The sequence below is a fragment of the Eleginops maclovinus genome, chromosome 19 (assembly GCF_036324505.1).
Source record: "Eleginops maclovinus isolate JMC-PN-2008 ecotype Puerto Natales chromosome 19, JC_Emac_rtc_rv5, whole genome shotgun sequence".
In the NCBI taxonomy this organism is placed as follows: domain Eukaryota; kingdom Metazoa; phylum Chordata; class Actinopteri; order Perciformes; family Eleginopidae; genus Eleginops; species Eleginops maclovinus.
The window spans coordinates 24,824,078-24,848,303 of NC_086367.1; the positions used below are offsets into that span (position 1 = coordinate 24,824,078).

General features: G+C 43.6%; 1 protein-coding gene across 9 annotated transcripts in view; it reads right to left on the reverse strand.

The window, feature by feature from the left end:
* stxbp5b (syntaxin binding protein 5b (tomosyn)) overlaps nucleotides 1–23,642 on the reverse strand; it is a 36,336-nt gene extending 12,694 nt beyond the window's left edge. For 5 of the 9 annotated variants that reach the window (XM_063908951.1, XM_063908949.1, XM_063908945.1 and 2 more), the window contains exons 1-19: nucleotides 23,243–23,642; nucleotides 19,269–19,366; nucleotides 14,221–14,302; nucleotides 13,525–13,625; nucleotides 12,091–12,225; nucleotides 9,581–9,644; nucleotides 7,702–7,785; nucleotides 7,282–7,402; nucleotides 7,076–7,154; nucleotides 6,513–6,667; nucleotides 5,959–6,031; nucleotides 5,388–5,535; nucleotides 5,237–5,304; nucleotides 5,102–5,142; nucleotides 4,485–4,705; nucleotides 3,772–3,935; nucleotides 3,417–3,542; nucleotides 3,166–3,317; nucleotides 580–642 (exon numbers count right to left, since the gene is read on the reverse strand). In XM_063908951.1, the coding sequence (XP_063765021.1) occupies nucleotides 580–642; nucleotides 3,166–3,317; nucleotides 3,417–3,542; nucleotides 3,772–3,935; nucleotides 4,485–4,705; nucleotides 5,102–5,142; nucleotides 5,237–5,304; nucleotides 5,388–5,535; nucleotides 5,959–6,031; nucleotides 6,513–6,667; nucleotides 7,076–7,154; nucleotides 7,282–7,402; nucleotides 7,702–7,785; nucleotides 9,581–9,644; nucleotides 12,091–12,225; nucleotides 13,525–13,625; nucleotides 14,221–14,302; nucleotides 19,269–19,366; nucleotides 23,243–23,389 (2,122 nt within the window). In that variant the 5' untranslated portion in view covers nucleotides 23,390–23,642. The remainder of the gene's footprint in view (nucleotides 1–579; nucleotides 643–3,165; nucleotides 3,318–3,416; nucleotides 3,543–3,771; nucleotides 3,936–4,484; nucleotides 4,706–5,101; nucleotides 5,143–5,236; nucleotides 5,305–5,387; nucleotides 5,536–5,958; nucleotides 6,032–6,512; nucleotides 6,668–7,075; nucleotides 7,155–7,281; nucleotides 7,403–7,701; nucleotides 7,786–9,580; nucleotides 9,645–12,090; nucleotides 12,226–13,524; nucleotides 13,626–14,220; nucleotides 14,303–19,268; nucleotides 19,367–23,242) is intronic. The other 4 variants (XM_063908952.1, XM_063908950.1, XM_063908946.1 and 1 more) reach the window with 1 other exon arrangement.
* Nucleotides 23,643–24,226: the final 584 nt, after the last annotated feature.

Consider the following 24,226-nt stretch of genomic DNA (forward strand, 5'->3'; position numbering starts at 1 on the left):
GCACAAAACCCCTTAAAGTTAAGATTTACCCTTACCCTTCAAGTTCCCTAAGTACAATTGGTTCCACAATCAGTCTTAATGCTGCTTCTTTCCTTAAGATGTTAAATGGCCTTAATCCTTATAAAGGTAAAACACTTAAAGAATCCCTTAAAGTTAGTTAAACGGTTTGACCTTAAATTAGGATTTCCCTTAAAGTTTTACTTAAATTAAAATACCCTTAAGGCTTCCTCTTAAGGTTATCATGTTGAGCTTAGTATTCAAGCTTTCCTCATTAACTTGGTTTAACACTTAAGGAATCCCTTAGAGTTAGTTAAACTTGCACAAAACACCTTAAGAGTTTAAAATTAACATCATCTGCACAACTACGTCTTTTCCCTTAATGTAATCCCTTAACCCCAATAGAACGTCTTTTGAATCCCTTAACATGTTCCTTTAACTCAGGAAAGCTTTTACGAAGTTCTTTGTGAAACCCCTTAGTAAATCCCTCAACTCAGAGCAAACCTAGTGTCTCTTTAAGGATAATATTAAGGTGTCCCGCCGGCCCCGTGGGTCTACAGCAGACAGAGTTCAGGGGGTTACCTGAAGTGGGGGATTTGCAGCGGTCCTCCGAGGTGTTGGAGCCGTCCATGGAGTCGCTGGCTGCTGGGGGGAGGGGGTGGGGGGGCAGAGGAGATCAAACACGGAAGAATTAATGTAATGAAGCTGCAGATACAGAGGGGGGTCACACAGGGGGTCTACCAGAGGAGGGGGTAGCTCAGGGTCAGTGGAGTACGCTGCAGGATTCTACACGGCTTTGGTTGTAAGCGTTTGAAGTTGAGTATTTATTTCCTAGACGTTGCATTTTATGGAAAGCTAAAGAAGTCAGAGAGAACCAAACGTTGTATTTTGAGTCAGAAAGTCTAGAGAAAATCCAAAAGCACATGATTTATTATCAAGAACCAACCGAATTTCTATTTCCCATGAAAGAAAACTCATACAGATGTTTGTTTCTGCTCTAAGATGGGGATTAGGGGCCAGAAGGAGCATCTTTACGAGGAGAGGTTTAGAGGAGAGAGGTATACCTTACGGGGGGGGGGGGACAGCGAGACAGCGTGACTTACGGATGTGAGACGAGCGCAGTTTTTTCACAGACTCAGAGTAAAGGTTAGACAGTCTGGACATGCAAGACGTCTCAGAGGCAGCGTCTTTATCAAACTCACGCTCAGACACTTAGTGACAAAAAACAGAGAGAGAAACAGAGAGACAGAGAGAGACAGAGAGAGAGAGAGAGACACAGAGAGAAACAGAGAGAGAAACAGAGAGACAGAGAGAGACAGAGAGAGAGAGAGAGACACAGAGAGAGACAGAGAGAAACAGAGAGAGAAACAGAGAGACAGAGAGAGACAGAGAGAGACAGAGAGAGAAACAGAGAGAAACAGAGAGACACAGAGAGAAACAGAGAGAGACAGAGAGAGAAACAGAGAGACAGAGAGAGACAGAGAGACAGAGAGAAACAGAGAGAGAAACAGAGAGAGACAGAGAGAAACAGAGAGAGACAGAGAGAAACAGAGACAGAGAGACAGAGAGAGACACAGAGAGAAACAGAGAGAGACAGAGAGACAGAGAGAGAGAGAGACACAGAGAGACACAGAGAGAGAGAGAGACACAGAGAGAAACAGAGAGAGAAACAGAGACACAGAGAGAGACAGAGAGACACAGAGAGAAACAGAGAGAGAAACAGAGACACAGAGAGAAACGGAGAGAGACAGAGAGAGAAACAGAGAGAGACAGAGAGAAACAGAGAGACAGAGAGACAGAGAGAGACAGAGAGAGACACAGAGAGACAGAGAGAGACAGAGAGAGAAACAGAGAGACATAGAGAGACAGAGAGAGAGAGAGAGAGAGAGAGAAGACGTAAAAACAAAGTCAAAAGAAAGACAGTCTCAATCTGCTGGGTGTATTACAGATACAGTCTCAGGCTGCTGGGTGTATTACAGATACAGTCTCAGGCTGCTGGGTGTATTACAGATACAGTCTCAGGCTGCTGGGTGTATTACAGATACAGTCTCAATCTGCTGGGTGTATTACAGACACAGTCTCAATCTGCTGGGTGTATTACAGATACAGTCTCAGGCTGCTGGGTGTATTACAGATACAGTCTCAGGCTGCTGGGTGTATTACAGATACAGTCTCAATCTGCTGGGTGTATTACAGATACAGTCTCAGGCTGCTGGGTGTATTACAGATACAGTCTCAATCTGCTGGGTGTATTACAGACACAGTCTCAATCTGCTGGGTGTATTACAGACACAGTCTCAGGCTGCTGGGTGTATTACAGATACAGTCTCAGGCTGCTGGGTGTATTACAGATACAGTCTCAGGCTGCTGGGTGTATTACAGACACAGTCTCAGGCTGCTGGGTGTATTACAGAAACAGTCTCAGGCTGCTGGGTGTATTACAGAAACAGTCTCAGGCTGCTGGGTGTATTACAGACACAGTCTCAGGCTGCTGGGTGTATTACAGATACAGTCTCAGGCTGCTGGGTGTATTACAGATACAGGCTGCTGGGTGTATTACAGATACAGTCTCAATCTGCTGGGTGTATTACAGATACAGTCTCAGGCTGCTGGGTGTATTACAGATACAGTCTCAGGCTGCTGGGTGTATTACAGATACAGTCTCAGGCTGCTGGGTGTATTACAGATACAGTCTCAGGCTGCTGGGTGTATTACAGACACAGTCTCAGGCTGCTGGGTGTATTACAGATACAGTCTCAGGCTGCTGGGTGTATTACAGATACAGTCTCAGGCTGCTGGGTGTATTACAGATACAGTCTCAGGCTGCTGGGTGTATTACAGAAACAGTCTCAGGCTGCTGGGTGTATTACAGAAACAGTCTCAGGCTGCTGGGTGTATTACAGATACAGTCTCAGGCTGCTGGGTGTATTACAGATACAGTCTCAGGCTGCTGGGTGTATTACAGATAGCGACTGTTTTTACACTTCATGGAGCCTCTAACTTAATTCAAAGGCTCCATTCGTTATTGTATTCAGCAGCAGAAATCACACGGGAACACGTTGAAAGTAAAAGACACGAAACAGAGAGATCTGTTCAGTAATCCCCTGCAGACGTGGAGGGTTGCAGAGTTACTAACAGATAACTGTCATGTATTAAACCTCCTCTCACCTGTGGAGATCTGCCTGGTCTTGCGGGGGGACCTGGGCTGCCTCAGGGGGGGGTCCGCCGGGCTGCACAGCTCCGAGGTTCCCATGTTGAGCAGCAGAGTCTTCTGCAGGAAGTCGACCACAGCGAGGCCGCTGCTGTTCCCCAACACCACGCTGTCACCGGGGGGGGGGGGGGTTAGACAGGGACATACAGAGTGTGTGTGTGTATGTGTGTGTGTGTGTGTGTGTGTGTGTGTGTGTGTGTGTACTCACAGGCCGTACGAGGAGTTGACAGCGAGGCTGGTGATTGGTTGGGGGGGCTCCCCGCTCACCCACAGCAGCTGGACCACCAGCTCCACCTGGAAACCGGGAGACTGTTTCAGGGGGGAGGAGCGCACCCTACACACACACACACACACACACACACACACACACACACACACACACACACACACACACACACACACACACACACACACACACACACACACACACACACACACACACACACACACACACACACACACACACACACACACACACACACACACACACGGGGGGTGTGTTACATTAATTTGTTCCTTCAGATGTGTGTACAGACACACATATCAAAGGTAATACTCCTCACTGCAGGCAGGGTATGTTGTCCCGGGGCCCGTCGGAGTTGGGGGTCTGTGGGGGGGGCTCGACTTCCTGAGGGCTGGAGGGGGTGGGCAGAGTGGGGGTCTGATCCCCTGCTGGATCTGGAGAGTCACCTTCACTGAACTCACTCTGCATCCTCACCTCCAGCAGCTGGAATCAAGCGGGGGGGGGGTCAGACTGCATGTAACACCAGGATCTCCTCAGGGAGCTGACAGCCTGCCTTCACCTTTGTCTTTGAAGGGATGACCTTTGCTCCCCTGCTCCTAGCGAACAGGTCACTACGTATTGAGCTTTGGTTGCTCTAAAGGCGCTTCACCTCTGGAAATGTTGCATATTGGGACTTTTTTTTCAAACTTCTGGATTTGTTTCTAAATGTCGACTTTTAAAAACGTCCCATTATTTTCTCCCTATTCCATCTCTTTTCAAGATTTGAATTTCCGATTCTTTCTTCAACATTCCACTTTTTTTCTAATTTCTGACTTTTTTTGTAAATGTCGACTTCTTAAAATGTCAGATTCTGGGGCTGAATTTAGACCGGAGGTGACGGTAGCGCCTCACATTTTCTACAAAAAACCATGTTTAGTACTTAGTAATGGTCCTGACTGTCTTGCCCTGGTCTTCCTGTCTCAGACGACTAATACACATTACGTGTCCTGACATTTTAACGTCCTCATGTGTCTGAAGATGACGCTGACCCACCTGCACGGTGTCGGTGGTGACTTCCTGTTTGCTGAACCTGTAGACGATGATGTGAGCGGAGACTCCGGCCACGCACAGCATCCTGCTCTCCGGACACCAGCTGAGCGTCTGGATGGCGAACGGATCCTCGTCCACGATCTCTGACCCCGCCTTCTCCTCCGACCGCCGGGCGCGCTCGAACACCTTGGCCGTCTTCAGCTTGTACAGAACCTGCAGCATCACTGGGGCAGGACGGGCAGAATACAATGATATAACTCACTATATCTGTAGTAATGGAGGGATAAAGGGTCACTTCTGCCACCATGAAACTGTTCGCATGAGCTGTGATGTTTTTACTGGAGGTCAGTTTCTGCTCTGACAGGCTCACATCAGTACTGTACACCTCTGAATGCATCATGGAGAGAGACTACGATGAATACAGGGTTTAATGTGAATGGAGGTGCATTAATGACCCATAGATCTGCAAATCCAACATTTCCAGAATGCAACCCAAGTCTTTTTTGTAGGGGATTTGGATTTTTACACAGATGTTACCTCACCGAAGGCTGTGGGTTTGATCCCAGGATTACAAACAGCTCCTTTCTCTTGCATTTCACTGAATAAATACATCTACTCACGTGCAGAAGCATCCCAGAACTTGATCGACCCGTCAGCATGTCTGCAAACATTTAAAAAATAAAGAAAACGAAACAATAAGAGCTCCTTTATTCCCTTTAATGCACATCAGGTTCTAAGTATGAATAAATACTGACCCGGTGATGATGACCTCTGGGTAACTCTGGGTGCCCTGCCCCCAGTTCCCCCCACTGATGGGCCATTCCTGTGCAACAAATAAAACATGTTGCATTATTTAGATTTCTGCAGGGTTTTCTGCTCGCTATCATCATTCAAACTGAACTCCACCTTCTTGCTGAAGCCCTGCCTCTTCTGCCGGCTGCCCACAGAGTACAGCGCTGGGATCAGCTCGGCCGGACAGTCCACGAAGTATTCACAGCAGGTCACCGGGGACTCGTGGATCGTCAGGGGGTACGGGTTCTCAAAGATCGGGTACCTGCACACACGAGGGCCACAGGTAAGGCTCAAGTACTTCTGGGTGTCTGAATTTATTATTTTCAGATGCTGCTGCAAAGTTTGTCTCATAAAATTGCTTTTTTCCCCGAGCCGTTTTAGCTTAGTTCAATGTTCAATTCATTTAATATTTCTAAAATAAACATTTGACCTTTTTTAAATTGTATTATCATTTCCTAATTTGACTGTTATGGTCAAACTAAACTCTAAAACTCTCACTTTAAATTAAAAACAGAACTGCTGCAGGCCTTACTGGGAGCTAACCAGCTAAAGCGAAAGATAAATGGAGTTAAAAGGGGGGGGTTTATTTAACACATTTAGAACTGTAAAGATTAAACGAGCCAACCTGCACACCCATATTTTTTTAATGCATACGCTGATCTATATTAGAAATGAGTATAATTACCCGATCTGTCCGAGGTCTATTAACACTAAATCCTTCTCCAGGAGAACCAGCACAGCGTACGGCTCCTGGAAGTCTGCAGAGGAAAACAAACAGGAATAAAGAGAACATTTAACACAGAATTTAAAGTCATAGTTCAGATTCTGTGAGGTAGGGGCTGCAGGATTTAGAAAAATAAACTACTTCTGATTGTTTTGACTTGTAATGCATCTGAGATATGATTCACATTTGCATCATAATTCTCCTTATCATTGAAAAATGTATTAAAATGGGACAAATTCTGGATATATTTGAGAGGATTTGAATCACACAGATACATTTGATTAGGTCTGAATGCAGGCCGTCTCCGCAGCTGCACAAAACACATTCACACATGTATTCTTTACTTTGGCTTCATGCATGTTAAACACTGCACCAGTCCATGTTGTGATTGTGATTAAAGGATGCTGAATTGTGCAGCTGTGTTGTGCTGCAGCTGTGTTGTGCTGCAGCTGTGTTGTGCTGCAGCTGTGTTGTGCTGCAGCTGTGTTGCGTCGTGCTGCAGCGCTGCGGCTCACCGTTGGGGTACGGCGTCTCGCAGAGCGTCAGGAAGTCCACAATGGGGAAATCCATTTCCAGCACCGCCGTGCTCTTCCCATGCATCACCGTCAGACACGCCCTCCGGCCCACCGTGTCATACGACAGCCCCCCCGACAGCACCATGAATGGGTCCCTGACACACACACACACACACACACACACACACACACACACACACACACACACACACACACACACACACACACACACACACACACACACACACACACACACACACACACACACACACACACACACACACACACACACACACACACACACAGATTTAATGCTTATTCAATCACTTTAAGTTGTTGAAATTATACTTAAATAAATACAAAAGATTATATATATAAACTGTATAAATATATAACAAAACAGAGGTGATATAACTCCAGCAGCAGGACTCTGTTGTGAGAGGAAAACAGGAAAGACCTCTCTGTCCAGGATGTGGATTATAGTGTGTGAGGGTGTGTGTGTGTGTGTGTGTGTGTGTGTGTGTGTGTGTGTGTGTGTGTGTGTGTGTCTCTCTCTCACTCACCCCGCCCTGGTGGTTTTGTACTCCACTTTCAGGATGGGTTTGCACGGTTCTGGTTTCTTCCCATCTTTCGGCTGCTTTCCTGCAGGAGGCCAACAGACACATTTGGTTTCCATTTGTTTATTGTGTGTGTGTGTGTGTGTGTGTGTGTGTGTGTGTGTGTGTGTGTGTGTGTGTGTGTGTGTGTGTGTGTGTGTGTGTGTGTGTACCATGAGGAGTGATGATCTGAGGTTTGGTCTGAGCTCGTATGTTCCACGTTGTCAGCGTGCCGTCAGAGTGGCTGCAGACAAACTGCTTCCCCTCGTGGTGCCACGCTACCGAGTGGATCGCCTGAAACACACACACACACACACACACACACACACACACACACACACACACACACACACACACACACACACACACACACACACACACACACACACACACACACACACACACACACACACACACACACACACACACACACACACACACACACACACACACACACACACACACACACACACACACACACACACACACCAGAGCAGGATGAATGCAGTCCCCTGGTTGAGGAGTTAGCAGAATAATCCGGAACATGGTTTGACTTTAACCCCCGACACCCTGCAGAGACCGATCTTCCTCACCTCGTCATACGTGTAGCGGCAGTCGGCTTTCTTGCACTTCAGATCCCACAGCACCACGACCCCACACTCAAACCCAATGAGGAGCTGAGGGAAGAGGAAGAAGAGGAGGAAGAGTGAAACTAAGATCTGCACAGTGATAACAGCATCGCTGAAAACTTACGGACACATTGTTATTAAACTCAGTGCAGAAGGAAGCAGCTCTTATTGTGTTTTATTCAGTGCATCTGTAAAGGCTTTCAACAACATGTACAGTGGGGCAAAAAAGTATTTAGTCAGCCACCAATTGTGCAAGTTCTCCCATTTAAAAAGATGAGAGAGGCCTGTAATTTTCATCATAGGTACACTTCAACTATGAGAGACAGAATGAGGGAAACAATCCAGGAAATCACATTGTCTGATTTTTAATGAATTCATTGTAAATTCCTCGGTAAAATAAGTATTTGGTCAATAACAAACAAGCAAGATTTCTGGCTCTCACAGACCTGTAACTTCTTCTTTAAGAGGCTCCTCTGTCCTCCACTCGTTACCTGTATTAATGGCACCTTTTTGAACTCGTTATCAGTATAAAAGACACCTGTCCACAACCTCAAACAGTCATACTCCAAACTCCACTATGGCCAAGACCAAAGAGCTGTCAAAGGAGACCAGAGACAACATTGTAGACCTGCACCAGGCTGGGAAAACTGAATGTGCAATAGGTAAGCAGCTTGGTGTGAAGAAATCAACTGTGGGAGCAATTATTAGAAAATGGAAGACATACAAGACCACTGCTAATCTCCCTCCATCTGGGGCTCCACGCAAGATCTCACCCTGTGGGGTCAAAATGATCACAAGAACGGTGAGCAAAAATCCCAGAACCACACGGGGGGACCTAGTGAATGACCTGCAGAGAGCTGGGACCAAAGTAACAGAGGCTACCATCAGTAACACACTACGCCGTCAGGGACTTCAATCCTGCAGTTCCAGACGTGTCCCCCTGGTAAGCCAGTACATGTCCAGGCCCGTCTGAAGTTTGCTAGAGGGCATTTGGATGATCCAGAAGAGGATTGGGAGAATGTCATATGGTCAGATGAAACCAAAATAGAACTTTTTGGTAAAAACTCAACTCGTCGTGTTTGGAGGAGAAAGAATGCAGAGTTGCCTCCAAAGAACACCATACCTACTGTGAAGCATGGGGGTGGAGACATCATGCTTTGGGGCTGTTCTTCTGCAAAGGGACCAGGACGACTGATCCGTGGAAAGGAAAGAATGAATGGGGCCATGTATCGTGAGATTTTGAGTGAAAACCTCCTTCCATCAGCAAGGGCACTGAAGATGAAGCGTGGCTGGGTCTTTCAGCATGACAATGATCCCAAACACACCGCCAGGGCAACGAAGGAGTGGCTTCGTAAGAAGCATTTCAAGGTCCTGGAGTGGCCTAGCCAGTCTCCAGATCTCAACCCCATAGAAAATCTTTGGAGGGAGTTGAAAGTCCGTGTTGCCCAGCGACAGCCCCAACACATCACTGCTTTAGAGGAGATCTGCATGGAGGAATGGGCCAAAATACCAGCAACAGTGTGAAAACCTTGTGAAGACTTAAAGAAAACGTTTGACCTCTGTCATTGCCAACAAAGGGTATATAACAAAGTATTGAGATGAACTTTTGTTATTGACCAAATACTTATTTTCCACAATCATTTGAAATGAATTCATTAAAATCCTACAATGTGATTTCCTGGATTTATTTTTCTCATTCTGTCTCTCATAGTTGAAGTATACCTATGATAAAAATGACAGGCCTCTCTCATCTTTTTAAATGGGAGAACTTGCACAATTGGTGGCTGACTAAATACTTTTTTGCCCCACTGTATGTACACTAGCGTGCATCAGTGTGTGTCACCTTTCCTTCGTCCATGGGGTTATCACTGATGTGCACCACAGGGCCGGGGTGAGTCTTTGTGGATCTGAGCAGAGACACACAGAGGTATATTAATGTTCTGCAGCTTCTGAACTAAGCAATAGCTTTCCCAGATGTGATGGTTGCCATATTGTGAATTTTCTCAATTTTGGGCAGATATGGTGGTCAAAAAGGATGTGAAATTGCATATGATTTCAAAGAAAACTGAGATTAACCTAATCTTCCCTTCCTAAACCCTCACGTAATATCTATCAGATGCATGATTTTCTTTGCCACTTCGACTTCTTCTTCTACTCCTCTTTTCACAGGGAAATATGGATCTTTTACTGGACTACATTTATTTTAGAAGGCCATGCAACCCAGCATTATACATCGTATGAATACTGAAAGTTACCAGCGGCAACAATAAAGGGATGAACACATTAATGCATCAAATGCACAATAAAGCTATTTAATACACCATGTTTTATCTTAGTTGTTTAAGACTTACATGCACAATGTGTTGAGGGGCTAAATCTACATTTCCAGTTTGAAAACATGCACTTTCACATCCTTTCAGACCTCTTTTATAACCATATCTTCATATCGTAGTTCTCTCCATCAGGCTGCCTGGTGACAGACATGTAGAAGCATCTAAAAGAGGTGCAAGTTAAATAAATCACTGTTTTATAATCAGTTAGAGACTCTGTAGTGAGGGGGCTCGTTTCCTCTCCAACACTTAATATGATGGTTGGAAACGGACGCTGTTTCTGCAGGAAACGCAGCAGAGAAACTGTGAAGCACAGGGAGTGAGAGATACTTCTATCACCAGGGATTAAACTTCACACCACAGAGAAGGGACTTCATCACGCTCTCACAGATCAGATAATGTTCTGAGACTTTGAGAGGATGGCACGCTTCCACTCCTAGCTGCCAGTGACTGATCCATGGTGGTGGGAGAGATGGAAAGAGAAACAGGATAAAGTTTTTCACTTTCCTAAAAATGATCTTTCAACCTGTATTCATCACCGGAGGGAATTGGGTTTTTGTAGCAGTTGCTCCATTTAGAATTAAATATAATAATAGATAAATACATGTAAAAATACAATACAAATATTTATAAAAACAACAGAAATTAAAGCAAAAAATGTGGAATAAAAGACAAATATTTATATAAATATAATTTTAAGAAGAAAAATAAAACAAGTATCTAAACAAAAGAAGTTAAGCATGATGATGAAATAATTCTAATAAAAAACATGTGTATAAACTTTATATATTACTTAAGTTAAAGAAAGAATAAAAGAATAATATGTATATGAATATATATATATATATATATATTCATATATATATATATATATATTCATATATATATATATATATTCATATATATATATATATATATTCATATATATATATATATATATGAATATATATATATATATATATATATTCATATATATATATATATATATATGAATATATATATATATATATATATATTCATATATATATATATATATATATATATATGAATAACACATTCAAATAAAGATGAGAAGTTCAAGTAAAAACTGTATTGGGTTTGTTTAAATGTATTACTTAGTTAAGGTATTAAGCTATATTTACATGTGACCAATAAATCTTGAATCTCGTCTAACCCAAACAACAAAGCGTTCCTCCTCAGAATGAAATCAGACTCTTCCTGCACGTACATCTGCAGGAAATGCAGCACAACATTTCCTCTGCACAGGAAGTGATGTTCCTCTGCAGTGGGTGTTTACAGGGTCACTGGGTTTCATCAAGTGGGCATTTCCTCTGTGGTGAACCAGGTTCCAACTTCCAGAAGTCTCAGACAAAGTTCTGGCAGGAGACAGTCAGCGCCCCCACACCGCTCGCTGCCTCAGGACTCATAATGCCGACTCATATCAAAGTTTTAGGACTCATAATGCCGACTCATATCAAAGTTTTAGGACTCATAATGCCGACTCATATCAAAGTTTTAGGACTCATAATGCCGACTCATATCAAAGTTTTAGGACTCATAATGCCGACTCATATCAAAGTTTTAGGACTCATATCAAAGTTTTAGGACTCATAATGCCGACTCATATCAAAGTTTTAGGACTCATAATGCCGACTCATATCAAAGTTTTAGGACTCATAATGCCGACTCATATCAAAGTTTTAGGACTCATAATGCCGACTCATATCAAAGTTTTAGGACTCATAATGCCGACTCATATCGAAGTTTTAGGACTCATAATGCCGACTCATATCAAAGTTTTACGACTCATAATGCCGACTCATATCGAAGTTTTAGGACTCATAATGCCGACTCATATCAAAGTTTTAGGACTCATAATGCTGAATCGTTTAAGGAAATCATGGTGGATCAAGGGAAACAATCTGATTCAAATGTTAATAAAATAATCTGACGCTCCTCCTAACAACACGCCAGTGAGACGCTTCACTGATAGGAAGAGAAAGTAGGGGTTAAGAGGACTCACAGTTCGATGGCTTTGTTCCACATGATGACGTAGCCTGAGAGGGTGAACGACTCCACGTTGACGATGTGGATGTTCCCTCTTTCTGTGCCAATGTACAGCCATTTGCTCTGGAAGGGCAGGTGGCAGTATGTGATTCTGCAGGAGAAACACAGCATCAGTATCCCCGAATCATCTCTGAATCATCTGTGAAATAACTGAATTATCTCTGATTTATCTCTGAATTATCTCTGAATTATCTCTGAATTATCTCTGATTTACCCCTGAAATATCTGATTTATCTCTGAATTATCACTGAATTATCTCTGAATTATGTCTGAAATATCTCTGATTTATCTCTGAATTATCTCTGAATTATCTCTGATTTACCCCTGAATTATCTCTGAATTATCTCTGAAATATCTCTGATTTATCTCTGATTTACCCCTGAATTATCTCTGAAATATCTCTGATTTATCTCTGAAATATCTCTGAAATATCTCTGATTTATCTCTGAAATATCTCTGAATTATCTCTGAATTATCTCTGATTTATCTCTGATTTACCCCTGAATTATCTCTGATTTACCCCTGAATTATCTCTGAATTATCTCTGATTTACCCCTGAATTATCTCTGATTTATCTCTGATTTACCCCTGAATTATCTCTGATTTACCCCTGAAATATCTCTGAATTATCTCTGATTTATCTCTGAAATATCTCTGAATTATCTCTGAAATATCTCTGAATTATCTCTGAATTATCTCTGATTTACCCCTGAAATATCTCTGAATTATCTCTGATTTATCTCTGAAATATCTCTGAATTATCTCTGATTTATCTCTGATTTATCTCTGATTTATCTCTGAAATATCTCTGAATTATCTCTGATTTATCTCTGAAATATCTCTGATTTATCTCTGAATTATCTCTGATTTATCTCTGAAATATCTCTGATTTATCTCTGAAATATCTCTGAAATATCCCTGAATTATCTCTGAAATATCTCTGATTTACCCCTGAATTATCTCTGAATTATCTCTGATTTATCTCTGAAATATCTCTGATTTATCTCTGAAATATCTCTGAATTATCTCTGAATTATCTCTGATTTACCCCTGAATTATCTCTGAAATATCTCTGATTTACCCCTGAAATATCTCTGAATTATCTCTGAATTATCTCTGATTTATCTCTGAATTATCTCTGATTTATCCCTGATTTATCCCTGAATTATCCCTGAAATATCTCTGATTTATCTCTGAATTATCTCTGATTTATCTCTGATTTATCTCTGAAATATCTCTGATTTATCTCTGAAATATCTCTGATTTATCTCTGATTTATCTCTGATTTATCTCTGATTTATCTCTGATTTATCTCTGATTTATCTCTGAAATATCTCTGATTTATCTCTGATTTATCTCTGAAATATCTCTGATTTATCTCTGATGCTACCTCTCCCTGTTGAACTTGAGCGAGTGCAGCACAGCAGGGATCTTCTGCCTCAGGTTCCACAGGTGGATGCTGTCATCAGCCAACGCACTCACCAGCGCGCCCTGTGGAGAGGAGGGGGAGAAGCACCGGGCGGTTAGACTGCATGAAAGACATCACAGAGGCATGCTGGTCACAACGCTGGTGACACTGGTTCCTCAGGTAGCTTCACTGGAAAGCACTGACAGGAGATCCACGTGTTTTCTGTGCAATGTTTGCAAAGTGTCAGCTTTGTTTTTGGGTCTGATGCTTTTTACTTTTTGTTACAAATTAGATTTTTTGTTTGAAATTTGTTTGTTTTTGACAAAATAGATTTGTTTATACAAATTGAAATGCTCGACCCAAATTTCACTTTTTTATAAACACGTTACTTTCCGTCACAAATTAAACTTTAGTTTCAAAAACATTATTTGTGTTTTAAATCTGGAATTTTGAATCAAAAATGTGCTTTCGTTTAATTTGTGTCTCTACTTTTTGTACATTTTTAAGAGCTTTTTGTGTTTATGTAAAGCCTGTTACTGAGACCTTAAGTGTGTGACTCCCTTTTGCATCAGTAAGCAGTTGCAGTATAAACAGGTTCAGGTGTCAGTGGACCGACCTGTAGTGAAGGCGTGTGAACACACAGGGAAAACCAAACAAGCAGGAGCAGGAAAAACAGACCTCGTTGATCAGGAACTGCAGCTGGATGACGGCCGCTCCGCTCTCGTGTTGACAGTAACACTCCACGCCTGCACGGCCAAAACTAGGAGGAGAGTCAAGGAAAACTGGACAAAACCCACCCTCACATAATGAGATTAACTCATGCATTGATGTCAGGTTCATTCTCTGTTTTTAATACTAAACGTTAGCTGGCATTCCCACTCATCATTCCTGGAGAGCCTGATACATATCAAACCTGAGTTATTAATAAAAGCCGTGGGAGCAGACTGCCATATTTATTCTGATGCGTCAGCAGGACAACGGCAGCGTGATTAACTCTCACCTTCACACCAGGTCGAGCTGCAGCTGAATCTGTGCTAAAACAACTGTAGAGTCTCTCTCTGAACCAGAGCTGCAGCAACCAGCAGAGTAATCCACTACTCTGATATGTGGGAAGAGGCTCCAGGCCTCTCAAAGCGGCAGGTTTTCTCCGTAGTTAAACCATGATCTCTTTGGGGTTTAGAGGAGATTGGACGGACATTTTGCACAACAAAGTATCCCTGCATTTAGAAATCTGTGCTCCACTCATGTCCAACAGCGTTTATTGGACCTTTAAGCAGGAAATACAAGGAAGTATAGGATTGACTGGTGCACAACACAGAGCTTCGGTCTCTATTAAATGCTAAAACGTTGATGGTATGAGGACACGGCTGGGGTCAGAGACAATGATGTATTCCTGCTGAGTGTGTATGAACTCAAAGAGCACTTTTTTTATTGCAAATGCTGGCGTGTGATAGACAAAGAAGGTCTGTGATACATCCCACAAAAAACTCAAACTATTTGCACAAAAAGCCCAGGAATGAGGAGGACAAATGTGTCTTTTACTCCCAGACAGTAATCTCTTTCACACACACACACACACACACACACACAGTTAGAGTGTGTTTAGAGCTGACGCTGCACAGTGTGATCAGGATTAACCTCACACACACCTCAGAATAAAACAAACTGAGGTGGGGCTGCAGGAGCATCTCTGCTGCAGAGCGGACACACACACACACACACACACACACACACACACACACACACACACACACACACACACACACACACACACACACACACACACACACACACACACACACACACACACACACACACACACACACACACACACACACAGCAGAGCTGTGTGTTTTTATTTTCGGTGTGATTTCCAGAGTAAAGCTGCAGCCACAGTTTGTTCAACCTAAAAAAACAACACCTACTTTGATTAGTTTTGAAGCAGGGTTTCATTCAGAGGCTGCTTCCTGCCTCTAGAATCCGGATATCTGCAGCTTCTCTGATTAAACGCTTTAAAGCGAATGTTGGTTTGGACTGAAGATAAAGAGCTGCAGCGATGTGGTGTTCCACTGTTGGACCCTGAAGGCAGCATCTCCCTGCTCCAATGGACATTCTGCATGTGATTTTTGGACTATTGCACTTCCCTTTACAGAACGAATACTTAATTTAGAGAAAATAATGTGCAGGTAATCAAACATAAAGGTGTGTGTGCAGCCCTCATCGGTGTGTGTGTGGTGTCTGGTTCTGATGTGAAGGGGCTTAACGGAGAGTCTTTCTTGGCTATCAGGAGAGGATTTAATCAGTTTGGTGAGCAAGTGGAGCGTCACTTCCTGCTGCACTCCATCAGCATGAGAAGAACCTCTGTACTGTCACAAGATATCCAGCTGGGAGTTCAAATCAAATGTCCGGACGTCTTGCTTCTGTCATGTGATTAACTGGTTCTGCTCGTGGATGGATTCCTTTTATTCAAATGATACATTTCTGTTACAAATTACATTTAAACCCAGAATTCACTTCGCTGGACATTTGAAACTGTTTTTAATAAATGATCTTTTTGAAATAAGTTTCATTTCTGATAAATACACTTTTTTTAAAGCCTGTTAGCCGAGATACTAAATGTGTGACTCACTGTTGCATCATCAGAAACTTGGTGAAGCAAGCCTCTTATTTCACTGTAGTTTTTGGAGTTGCTGCAGGATTTATAAGAAAAGAGCTATTTGCAATTATTGAGCGACACATTCAAACTAATCCGGCGCATGCTGGGATCCAAGACGCTTGATGAAGCACGTTATTTTATATATTTATTTGACTTTTGTTCATTTAAAGGTTGGGCATTGGGGGCTGACAAATGTAAGTATATAAAAAAGAAAAGACTGCTTTAGAAAGAGAATATTGGGGGGGGGGGGGTGGGGGTTAGGCTGATGGTTGGACAGAACAGCAACATGAATGTGTCTGTGTGTTAATCAGCGCGGCTGACCGCAGTGCTTCAGCAGCAGCAGGTCTTCCTGTCAGTCGATGATAATCATCAGACAGGAAGTTATCTGCTGATGAAGCACAGAGACTGCACACTCTCAGAGTCTACGTTCAACTTAACGAAGAGGAGGAGGAGGAGGAAGAGGAAGCTACAGGACAGAGAGATCAAGAGTTTCTGCAGAATAAACTCATGACTTTCCGCCTGAGTGTCAGCTCTTAAAACTGAGTGACAGAAAGTGTTACTCTGCACATTTCCTCTTTCAAAAGCTCAAAACGTGCCCCGCCTCCATTTCACTCGGACAACAACTTTAGTTTTGGTTCGACTCAAACAACTTTTAAAGGGTTGTAGTTGGACTTACTAGGAATCCATGCAGCGACATGTCGGCTTAAAGTCTCTAAAGTTAAGAAGAGAAAGGGGAGGAAGAGGAAGAAGAGGAGGAAGAGGAAGCTACAGCACAGAGAAAGTGTTTCTGCAAAGGAGAAATGAACTCCTGACTTTCTGCACGGCCGTCACCTCCTGAAAGCTTTACTAAAACATGCTCTGCCTATATTTGCACACGGTTCCATGAGCTTTATTATCAGCTCAGCTTCAGCAGCAAACTGGGGCCCAAACACAGGCTATACTCAGGGCTGGGCCTTACACATCCTGGGGCCCAAACACAGGCTATAGTCAGGGCTGGGCCTTACACGTCCTGGGGCCCAAACACAGGCTATACTCAGGGCTGGGCCTTACACGTCCTGGGGCCCAAACACAGGCTATAGTCAGGGCTGGGCCTTACACGTCCTGGGGCCCAAACACAGGCTATACTCAGGGCTGGGCCTTACACGTCCAGGGGCCCAAACACAGGCTATACTCAGGGCTGGGCCTTACACGTCCTGGGGCCCAAACACAGGCTATAGTCAGGGCTGGGCCTTACACGTCCTGGGGCCCAAACACAGGCTATAGTCAGGGCTGGGTCTTACACATCCTGGGGCCCAAACACAGGCTATAGTCAGGGCTGGGTCTTACACGTCCTGGGGCCCAAACACAGGCTATAGTCAGGGCTGGGTCTTACACGTCCTGGGGCCCAAACATATGGCTGCTACTCACTTCTTATTATGACTGAGGATTATATGCAATCATGTCAGCCTGAAGTCTGCGTTAAGACACACTGAGAGGAGTGTGTGTGCAGTAACACTGAGAGGAGTGTGTGTGCAGTAACACTGAGAGGAGTGTGTGTGCAGTAACACACTGATTGAATCGGTGTGTTAGAGACTTGTTAAAGAAGACATTTATTGCTGCTGGACACCTCATTGAGTCCGCAGAGCGGGGGGGGGGGGCAATGATCGGATCAATATTTCCTGTCTGTGATAAATAGACCAACAGTAATCCCATCAGCCACACACACACACACACACACACACACACACACACACACACACACACACACACACACACACACACACACACACACACACACACACACACACACACACACACACACACACACACACACACACACACACACACACACAGGAGTGAGTGTGTGTTCAGTGGGAGTTCCCTCTCCTGATCTGCAGAGGACAGAGACTCACAGCCAATCAGAATCCAGCAGAGCAGACTCAGAGAAACTGTGAGGAAGAGCCTGGGTTAGATCAGACTAAAGACAGGAAGTAGAACTAGAGACGATTAGAGCTGGAAGGATCTGTTATTTACCATCAAATGTGTTAAATCTGCAGGAGGTCTACGTTTGCTGATAGCACTCGGTCCCATTCCTACCCTGCAGTATTTCATTTAATGTTCCAGAGTCTGTTTCTGTGTCCTGGAAGAATCTGTATAAATACAAACATCCCCACAGCACTGTGGCAGCTGTGAGTGTGTGTGTGTGTGTGTGTGTGTGTGTGTGTGTGTGTGTGTGTGTGTGTGTGTGTGTGTGTGTGTGTGTGTGTGTCGATGAGGTTGTCCCTCAGCATATGGCAGAGAAGCTGCTCATTTTGCTGAAGAAATATCACTAATGAGGAACACACACACACACACACACACACACACACACACACACACACACACACACACACACACACACACACACACACACACACACACACACACACACACACACACACACACACACACACACAGTTTGATTTGTGTGCATAAACTAAAGACAAACGGCTTTAACACGCCAGGTTTTACTTTCTGCTAAATGCATAAAGTTCATGCTTTTTTTATTTATTGACCAAATATTTAGCATTTCATCAATGAAACGTGAGAAAAAAAACTTCCTAATTCCACTTCTTTTAAAGTTTGTCAAACTAAACCTTAGACCTTAAAAGCTGATTGAGGTTTTCAAATAAATGAAAGAGCAGGAGGAGCACATGAAGGCCCTGCTTCTGTCGTCAGCAGACTGATACTATATATAAATACGTGGTCCTGTGGTTCATGTCTTCACAGAGGTAAACCTTGGTAACAGGATGGTCAGCAGTGTGTTTTCTGCTGAGTCATGTTAGAGAACGGGCTGTGCAGCGCCTCATCAGACTTTATGAAGACAACACCTTAATGTGTGAGTGTTTGAGGCCTCGGATCCACAGACGTACTGCAGTGACTGAATATAGACTCTCAGGAAAGCAGAAGGGCCACCTGATCATGTGACTCGTGCAGAGAGATGTCAAGAGGCCAGACATGTCTCTGAGAGCGCACGAGGGAATGAAGTCATGAAATCAGTTGATGTTCCAGGTTTTACTGTCCTTACGCAGCGCTGCAGCAGAAAGGATACAGCCTCAGAGCTCCGGACTGAGTCCCCACCGCCAGGACCTTCTGCACCGGGTCAAAGGCCATGGAGGACGGCTGGTAGGGGAAGCCATGACGCACCGTCTGCAGAGAGAGGGACTCTTTAAAGTAGAGACGCTACATACTGATATACACCTGAACATCAGCAGGAGAGGACTCTTTAAAGTAGAGACTCTACATACTGATATACACCTGAACATCAGCAGGAGAGGACTCTTTAAAGTAGAGACTCTACATACTGATATACACCTGAACATCAGCAGGAGAGGACTCTTTAAAGTAGAGACTCTACATACTGATATACACCTGAACATCAGCAGGAGAGGACTCTTTAAAGTAGAGACTCTACATACTGATATACACCTGAACATCAGCAGGAGAGGACTCTTTAAAGTAGAGACTCCACATACTGATATACACCTGATCATCAGCAGGAGAGGACTCTTTAAAGTAGAGACTCTACATACTGATATACACCTGAACATCAGCAGGAGAGGACTCTTTAAAGTAGAGACACTACATACTGATATACACCTGAACATCAGCAGGAGAGGACTCTTTAAAGTAGAGACTCTACATACTGATATACACCTGAACATCAGCAGGAGAGGACTCTTTAAAGTAGAGACGCTACATACTGATATACACCTGAACATCAGCAGGAGAGGACTCTTTAAAGTAGAGACACTACATACTGATATACACCTGAACATCAGCAGGAGAGGACTCTTTAAAGTAGAGACACTACATACTGATATACACCTGAACATCAGCAGGAGAGGACTCTTTAAAGTAGAGACGCTACATACTGATATACACCTGAACATCAGCAGGAGAGGACTCTTTAAAGTAGAGACTCTACATACTGATATACACCTGAACATCAGCAGGAGAGGACTCTTTAAAGTAGAGACTCTACATACTGATATACACCTGAACATCAGCAGGAGAGGACTCTTTAAAGTAGAGACTCTACATACTGATATACACCTGAACATCAGCAGGAGAGGAACTCTTTAAAGTAGAGACACTACATACTGATATACACCTGAACATCAGCAGGAGAGGACTCTTTAAAGTAGAGACTCTACATACTGATATACACCTGAACATCAGCAGGAGAGGACTCTTTAAAGTAGAGACTCTACATACTGATATACACCTGAACATCAGCAGGAGAGGACTCTTTAAAGTAGAGACTCTACATACTGATATACACCTGAACATCAGCAGGAGAGGACTCTTTAAAGTAGAGACACTACATACTGATATACACCTGAACATCAGCAGGAGAGGACTCTTTAAAGTAGAGACACTACATACTGATATACACCTGAACATCAGCAGGAGAGGACTCTTTAAAGTAGAGACTCTACATACTGATATACACCTGAACATCAGCAGGAGAGGACTCTTTAAAGTAGAGACACTACATACTGATATACACCTGAACATCAGCAGGAGAGGACTCTTTAAAGTAGAGACACTACATACTGATATACACCTGAACATCAGCAGGAGAGGACTCTTTAAAGTAGAGACTCTACATACTGATATACACCTGAACATCAGCAGGAGAGGACTCTTTAAAGTAGAGACTCTACATACTGATATACACCTGAACATCAGCAGGAGAGGACTCTTTAAAGTAGAGACTCTACATACTGATATACACCTGAACATCAGCAGGAGAGGACTCTTTAAAGTAGAGACTCTACATACTGATATACACCTGAACATCAGCAGGAGAGGACTCTTTAAAGTAGAGACTCTACATACTGATATACACCTGAACATCAGCAGGAGAGGACTCTTTAAAGTAGAGACTCTACATACTGATATACACCTGAACATCAGCAGGAGAGGACTCTTTAAAGTAGAGACTCTACATACTGATATACACCTGAACATCAGCAGGAGAGGACTCTTTAAAGTAGAGACTCTACATACTGATATACACCTGAACATCAGCAGGAGAGGACTCTTTAAAGTAGAGACTCTACATACTGATATACACCTGAACATCAGCAGGAGAGGACTCTTTAAAGTAGAGACTCTACATACTGATATACACCTGAACATCAGCAGGAGAGGACTCTTTAAAGTAGAGACACTACATACTGATATACACCTGAACATCAGCAGGAGAGGACTCTTTAAAGTAGAGACTCTACATACTGATATACACCTGAACATCAGCAGGAGAGGACTCTTTAAAGTAGAGACTCTACATACTGATATACACCTGAACATCAGCAGGAGAGGACTCTTTAAAGTAGAGACTCTACATACTGATATACACCTGAACATCAGCAGGAGAGGACTCTTTAAAGTAGAGACTCTACATACTGATATACACCTGAACATCAGCAGGAGAGGACTCTTTAAAGTAGAGACACTACATACTGATATACACCTGAACATCAGCAGGGAGAGGACTCCTTTAACGTAGAGACTCTACATACTGATATACACCTGACCATCAGCAGGAGAGGACTCTTTAAAGTAGAGACTTACATAATGATATACACCTGAACATCAGCAGGAGAGGACTCTTTTAAAGTAGAGATCTACATACTGTAATATACACCTGAACATCAGCAGGAGAGGACTCTTTTAAAGTAGAGACTTCATACATACTGATATACACCTGAACATCAGCAGGAGAGGACTCTTTAATGTAGAGACTCTACATAATGATATACACCTGAACAGCAGCAGGAGAGATGGCTCTTTAATGTAGAGACGCACATCAGCCAGGAGAGGTCTCTTTAAAGTAGAGAATCTAAATCTGATGATACACCTGTACTTCAGCAGGAGATAGGGACTCTTTAAGGTAGAGACGCTAACATCAGCGGAGAGACTCTTTAAAGAGAGACACTACATACTGATATACACCTGAACATCAGCAGGAGAGGACTCTTTAAAGTAGAGACGCTACATACTGATATACACCTGAACATCAGCAGGAGAGGACTCTTTAAAGTAGAGACTCTACATACTGATATACACCTGAACATCAGCAGGAGAGGACTCTTTAAAGTAGAGACGCTAACATCAGCAGGAGAGGACTCTTTAAAGGAGAGCGCATGCTCAGGATTTGCAGCCCCCCAGCGGCCTGAATATGATCAGGCAGTGATAGCATGACGGCTGTATGTAATCTGTCAGGTTGTGTAACAGTTGGTTAACCTGGAGCAGCAGGCGTTACTAAGCTGTGTGATTGAGGGTGATCAGGGGGTTTAAAGATAGACATCACAATATCTCATATTGTGTGGCTTGCATTCCCCCGATCCTTAACCTACCCTGTTGTTGTTGTTGTTGTTGTTTGTACCCCCCCTTGTGAGGCACCTTCTGCAGGTAAACACATATGTAGTTAATATGGGGCGACAGCAGCTCAGTCTGTAGGGACTCCGCTTTGTACTGGAGGGTCGCCGGTTCAAGTCCCAATCAGACGTACAGAGTGTGGACTGGTAGCTGGAGAGGAGCTCCAGTTAACCTGCTGGGCCGGGGTGCACCTGAGCAAGGCACTGAACCCCCAACTAGTCTCTGACACTGGACAATAATGCACCTGTACCTGTACACCTGTGTGTGTAATAAAACATACAGAGTGGTGAACTGGATTTCCCTCGGGGATTACTCCATGTTCATCCTAGTCACTAGCCATCACTAATCGACCCTAAAGCTCGAGCCTCTGAGGTGTTTTGACCCCCTAAAAATGCCTTACCCACGGTTACACCCAGCATTAGGGTGAGGGTTAGCTAGCGCTCAGTTAAGGAGTGAAACAGGCTCGAGGCGATCATCCAGTGCAATGCAAACAGGCACGAGGACAGCAGCCAGTTATTCAGATTAAAGCATAGTTAATATCTGGCCTATATGTCATGGTGTGTTTCCCTGCACCCTGCTGGTGTGTCACGCCTCTATCATCTGACCGTCAGCCCGGTAACCGGATCACACCCGTACCTTACAGAGCTGGAAGTGGTCGGACTGCAGGACCTCCGGGACCGGGTCGTTCTGAGCCCCGGTCTGCGTGGCAGAGGGAGAGGAGGAGGAGGAGGAAGAAGCCGCTGTCAGGCCGTCCAGCACCTTCCTAATGTTAAACTTCTTCATATTCCTCCGCAGCGGTGAAAGCCGATCACTACCGTAAACCGGATAGAGAGGCGCAGTTAGCTGCTAGCTCGTTAGCATAAATTCCGTTAATATCTGTCTAACATCGCGTTTGTGTCACCAGCCGCCTCTCCAGAGTGTCGAACATTCATTCACAGCGAGTCCTTTCCGGTGTCAGGGGTAATCCGCCATCTGTGTAGCCGCTGGTGTCGTTCTTCAATCGGGATGAACCGTTTCCGTGGAGCTGCTTCCCGGTCAACGGGCAGAACTGAGTCGGCGCGCTGAGGGACCCGGATGTAGAGCTAGTGTTACGGTGCCTCCTGTCACCCGGATCATTCTGTGACCTGCTCTCGTTTGAGCCATAAATAACATATCAGAAAAACACATTTTATTATATTTTATATATAATAAGCAGTAGTAGTAGTAGAATAAGAATCAGAAATACTTTAAATATCCCAAACTGGGATATTTTTTTATTTAAAATTATGAAAGGTGTAACACAAATCCAAGTTACAGTGCATGTTAAGAAAATAAATATAATTAGGGTATGTTATGTTCATGTTAAACGATATTTTAAAACCTTAAAATCCTAAATTGCAAAGGAAAATGGCTGACAAACACAGGAGTTGGTGTGTGTGGCCCCCTGCTGGATACAGAAACACTTCAGGCTAAACAAACAAACACAGCACAGCTTTAGTTCAGAAGCCCTCTGCCTTAAACCTCGTCCCGCTGAACGTCTTCCCTCAGAAATCTGATACGAGGGTCGGTGTTTGTCCCAGTTCAGGATCCAATCTTTGGTGAAAATAGGACGAATTTCCTGCTCCTGCTCCCTGAGGAGGA